We start from the raw sequence: 5,000 nt of genomic DNA on the forward strand, positions 1-5,000 counted from the left end.
CTGGTGGTTAGTTTGTATCTGTCCTTTATAGCTCTGTCTTTAAACTATCTACTCCTTTATTCATATCGGCCCCTGCAACTACATCTGTCTTTCTCTGACACCCATTCAAGGATGCTGATCTATCACTTCGAAGCTGTTGCTAACAAGACAGATATGACATCTATGAAAGCCAGTTGAATGCTGGACCTTTCGATAATCACAGACACTATTCAGCACTCGCTGCTAAAACCCTTCAGGCAGTACTGGATGACTGGCTTAACCTCTCAAACTCCCAATTTGCCATCCTCCAGTGTTTTATTTAATTATATCTAGAACTTTAAAGTTACTTTCACAAGTATCTTTAAAAATTGTAAATGACTCTAAAGTTTAAAGGTCATTTTTTTATTGACCTACTCTGGCAACATTTCCCAGAAATATTTAGCTAGATCCATTTCTGAGAGTAAGCATCACCTCACTACTGTTTTGCTTGTAAGTACACTAGTGCAGTAACTACTCTGCCTATTTGTTTTGATTGTTATTTTCAGAGAAACTCCAGACAGGACATTTTACTGGTTTTTTCAAGCCTCGTGCCCAATTGCCAGAGACAAAGGTGAGTTCAGGATCACACAGGCAGTGCGTGGTTTGAGCAGGGTGATGATGAGGGCTATATTTGTGGCTCTTCCTGTCACATGACTGAACTAGAAAACCACAGGGCTATGTTAGTTGCCATGAGAGTGACAGGAGGTGAACTAGCATGCTTAGATTAGATGAACATATTGCTGTCAAAAAGATTTGAGAAGAGGATAAAGAAATGCTTACTTTGGCTACAATAAAAATCTGAATTAAAATAAACTTGGATTTGTTTATTTTGTATGTGAGGTTTATTTCTGCTGAGACCCATTGATATATGGGACATTTGTAGGGTTTGAGCTGTTGCCTGTACAGGAAAAACATGTTAATCCTCCCGTGTTAGATGGCTTCATTCAACCACATCCTCTACTTAGTGCAGAAATGAACAGATCCGAACAATAGTGAGTGCTTCAGTACAGAAGAGAGGTCTGCCTGTATCTGTATCTGTGTGTGTGTGTGTGTGTGTGTGTGTGTGTGTGTGTGTGTGTGTGTGTGTGTGTGTGTGTGTGTGTGTGTGTGTGTGTGTGTGTGTGTGTGTGTGTTTCTACACCGTATAGATCCTGGAATCCTGTTTCAATTCCCAGTGGACTTCAATGATAAGGTTAGTACATTTTTGTTTTTTCATAACTTAATTTCATCTGACAAAACTAAATATATATAAGCAATAAACCAAAACCTAATAAAAGATGAGGGAAAAAAATTAACAAGGAAATGTCTTCACACACCTCTTCACACACCTCTCCACACACCTCTTCACACACCACACACCTCTTCACACACCACACACCTCTTCACACACCTCTTCACACAACTCTCCACACACCTCTTCACACACCTCTCCACACACCTCTACACACACCACACACCTCTTCACACACCTCTTCACACACCTCTTCACACAACTCTCCACACACCTCTTCACACACCTCTCCACACACCTCTACACACACCACACACCTCTTCACACACCTCTTCACACACCACACACCTCTTCACACACCTCTTCACACACCTCTTCACACACCTCTCCACACACCTCTTCACACACCACACACCTCTTCACACACCTCTTCACACACCTCTTCACACAACTCTCCACACACCTCTTCACACACCTCTTCACACACCTCTTCACACACCACACACCTCTTCACACACCACACACCTCTTCACACACCACACACCTCTTCACACACCTCTTCACACATCTCTCCCTTGCAGGAGTGTCTGTTGTCACTTCCACGATTCTGCTTCCCTTATGACATAGAAAGGTAAGAATCCTTCACTTATTTGCTCCTCAGAATAATTCCACAATGCGGAAAAGCAGAGTTGTTTATGTCAGAATGATGGCTGCCTTACTGTGTAAACCAGTCTTGGCCTGACTGTGTAGTCCAGTCTTGGCCTGACTGTGTAGTGGAGTCTTGGCCTGACTGTGTAGTCCAATCTTGGCCTGACTGTATAGTCCAGTCTTGGCCTGACTGTGTAGTGGAGTCTTGGCCTGACTGAGTAGTCCAGTCTTGGCCTGACTGTGTAGTCCAGTCTTGGCCTGACTGTATAGTCCAGTCTTGGCCTGACTGTGTAGTCCAGTCTTGGCCTGACTGTGTAGTCCAGTCTTGGCCTGACTGTGTAGTGGAGTCTTGGCCTGACTGTGTAGTGGAGTCTTGGCCTGACTGTGTAGTCCAGTCTTGGCCTGACTGTGTAGTGGAGTCTTGGCCTGACTGTGTAGTGGAGTCTTGGCCTGACTGTGTAGTCCAGTCTTGGCCTGACTGTGTAGTCCAGTCTTGGCCTGACTGTGTAGTCCAGTCTTGGCCTGACTGTGTAGTCCAATCTTGGCCTGACTGTGTAGTCCAGTCTTGGCCTGACTGTGTATTGGAGTCTTGGCCTGACTGTGTAGTGGAGTCTTGGCCTGACTGTGTAGTCCAGTCTTGGCCTGACTGTGTAGTCCAGTCTTGGCCTGACTGTGTAGTCCAGTCTTGGCCTGACTGTGTAGTCCAGTCTTGGCCTGACTGTATAGTCCAGTCTTGGCCTGACTGTATAGTCCAGTCTTGGCCTGACTGTGTAGTCCAGTCTTGGCCTGACTGTGTAGTCCAGTCTTGGCCTGACTGTGTAGTCCAGTCTTGGTCTGATGTCTCATGTGCAGAGTGAAGGATGGCGTGGCTGTGCAACACTTCACCTTTGTGCTCACGGACCTGGAGGGCTGCCAGCGCTTCGGGTTCTGCAGGCTAACATCCAGCTCCCAGACCTGCCTCTGCATGCTCAGGTTGTACACACACACACGCACACACACGCACACACACAATATAGAGAGCTAATTTCTAATTCTATGTCTGTCCTACAGTTATCTGCCTTGGTTTGAGGTCTTTTATAAACTGTTGAATAACCTGGCGGATTATTTGACCAAAGGTCAGGTAAGCACGCTTGATTTCGGTGCTTATTTCTATTCAGTAATGATTTGTTTTACATGTCAATTGTGTAATGCATTTGTATCTCTGTTCAATGTGTCCAGACCAGTGAGCTGCAGGATCTCCTGGCTGCTCTTTACGAGCTCCCCGTGCCCAAGGCTAACGGCCCTGTCACTTTACAGCTGGTATGTTCATTGCTACAGGAAAGGATCCTCACCTGGAAATGACCAGTGTCCATATATGTAGCCCTGTTCAAATTTAAAGCCTAGAGTATCTATACTATCTAGTGTCTATGAGTACTAACAACACTAGCAACACTAACAACCCACAATGAATATCCACCTAGTCTAACAGTACTAACAGCTCACACTGAATACTAACTGTAGTATACAGTTAACAACTCTGAGGAGGGCCAACCTGTGCAACATAACATACAGTAGGATGGACAAAAACAAATCTAGATAAAATATCAGCCCTACCTATGTGAAACGGACACAAGTGGGAATAAACCACAATGCAGTCAACAGTGGTTGAGATGATGGGACAGTAGTATTATTTACTCTTCACTACCATGGTAACCAAGGATACAATAACACTCTCAGAATGTTGCTTCATGTGTTTTGAGGGTGTAAGCTTCTTGATAGCTGAAGAATGGTTTTTGTTCTTTTTCTCAGATACCATATTTTATCGCCCCTGATCCTAAGACTTTACCATCTATACCAGAGAGTGTGAGTATATCTGTTTGTATATCTGTGTATTGCTTTGTCATGGATAATAGATTTGTTTATTTAGCCAGTTTGCTGTTTACATTGTTCAACCTATTGTTTACTTTTTGTGCATATTAATAAAACTGCACATGTGTGTGTGTGTATGTTTGTGTGTGTTCTTTCAGAGGAACCTGACAGAACTGGTAGTGGCTGTAGATGTGGGGAACTTGATGCAGCTATACGCTAGCATGCTGTTTGAAAGACGCATCCTCATTTGCTGTAGTAAACTCAGCACGGTGAGTAGTAACGACAAAGGTCAAGTTTAAGAAGCTAAAAAAGTACATTTTCATTTACTATAGTTAACGTTAGCACAACATCTGACCGACATTGTTAGCTTCAGGGAGTGACGTTAGCCTTATTAGTTTGAACTTTGTAAGTGGACTTTGTAGAGTTACCATTTAGGAACACTGACATTAAAGTGATACTACACACCCTGCTGAACTTCCTTCTGTCCTGAGATGACCATCATAATGTGAACAGCACTGTGAAGTGGGAGGAAATGCAGGACTGTTATTTACGACTGTTGACTGTTGTTTATCAGGATTAGATCAGGTGTGTGTGTGTGTGGGAGAGGGTTTAGGGTGTTTATAATTAGAACAGGTGTGTGGGGGAGAGGGTTTGGGGTGTTTATAATTAGAACAGGTGTGTGGGGGAGAGGGTTTGGGGTGTTTATAATTAGAACAGACGTGTGGGGGAGAGGGTTTGGGGTGTTTATAATTAGAACAGGTGTGTGGGGGAGAGGGTTTGGGGTGTTTATAATTAGAACAGGTGTGTGGGGGAGAGGGTTTGGGGTGTTTATAATTAGAACAGGTGTGTGGGGGAGAGGGTTTGGGGTGTTTATAATTAGAACAGGTGTGTGGGGGAGAGGGTTTGGGGTGTTTATAATTAGAACAGGTGTGTGGGGGAGAGGGTTTGGGGTGTTTATAATTAGAACAGGTGTGTGGGGGAGAGAGCAGTCAGGAAATGTGCTGCAAGGGCCTCCAGTGTGATTTTATCAAACCTCTACATGCAGAACTGTTTCTCATGCGATCCATTTGTTGCGCTGTAAAGGTCTTACGACGCTGTAAAGGTCTCACAGTTAGCCAATCTCTCTGTCAAGATACACTTCCAGCTTTCTTCTCCAAGCCATGTCAAATATGAACATGCTCTTTTCTGTGCTGTGTGTTCGGTTGGTGTGTGTGTGTGTGTGTGTGTGTGTGCTGCAGCTGACGGCATGTGTACA

General features: G+C 44.2%; 1 protein-coding gene across 1 annotated transcript in view; it reads left to right on the forward strand.

Moving 5' to 3' along the window:
• dennd1c (DENN domain containing 1C) overlaps positions 1 to 5,000 on the forward strand; it is a 13,516-nt gene that overhangs the window by 1,162 nt on the left and 7,354 nt on the right. The window contains exons 2-10 of the mRNA XM_076989457.1: positions 525 to 589; positions 1,167 to 1,210; positions 1,831 to 1,880; positions 2,750 to 2,869; positions 2,948 to 3,017; positions 3,116 to 3,196; positions 3,686 to 3,739; positions 3,904 to 4,014; positions 4,984 to 5,000. The exon at positions 4,984 to 5,000 is cut by the window's right edge and continues 84 nt beyond it. Coding sequence (XP_076845572.1) covers positions 525 to 589; positions 1,167 to 1,210; positions 1,831 to 1,880; positions 2,750 to 2,869; positions 2,948 to 3,017; positions 3,116 to 3,196; positions 3,686 to 3,739; positions 3,904 to 4,014; positions 4,984 to 5,000 — 612 coding nt within the window. The remainder of the gene's footprint in view (positions 1 to 524; positions 590 to 1,166; positions 1,211 to 1,830; positions 1,881 to 2,749; positions 2,870 to 2,947; positions 3,018 to 3,115; positions 3,197 to 3,685; positions 3,740 to 3,903; positions 4,015 to 4,983) is intronic.

This window comes from Brachyhypopomus gauderio, unplaced genomic scaffold (assembly GCF_052324685.1).
Source record: "Brachyhypopomus gauderio isolate BG-103 unplaced genomic scaffold, BGAUD_0.2 sc67, whole genome shotgun sequence".
NCBI classification, from domain to species: domain Eukaryota; kingdom Metazoa; phylum Chordata; class Actinopteri; order Gymnotiformes; family Hypopomidae; genus Brachyhypopomus; species Brachyhypopomus gauderio.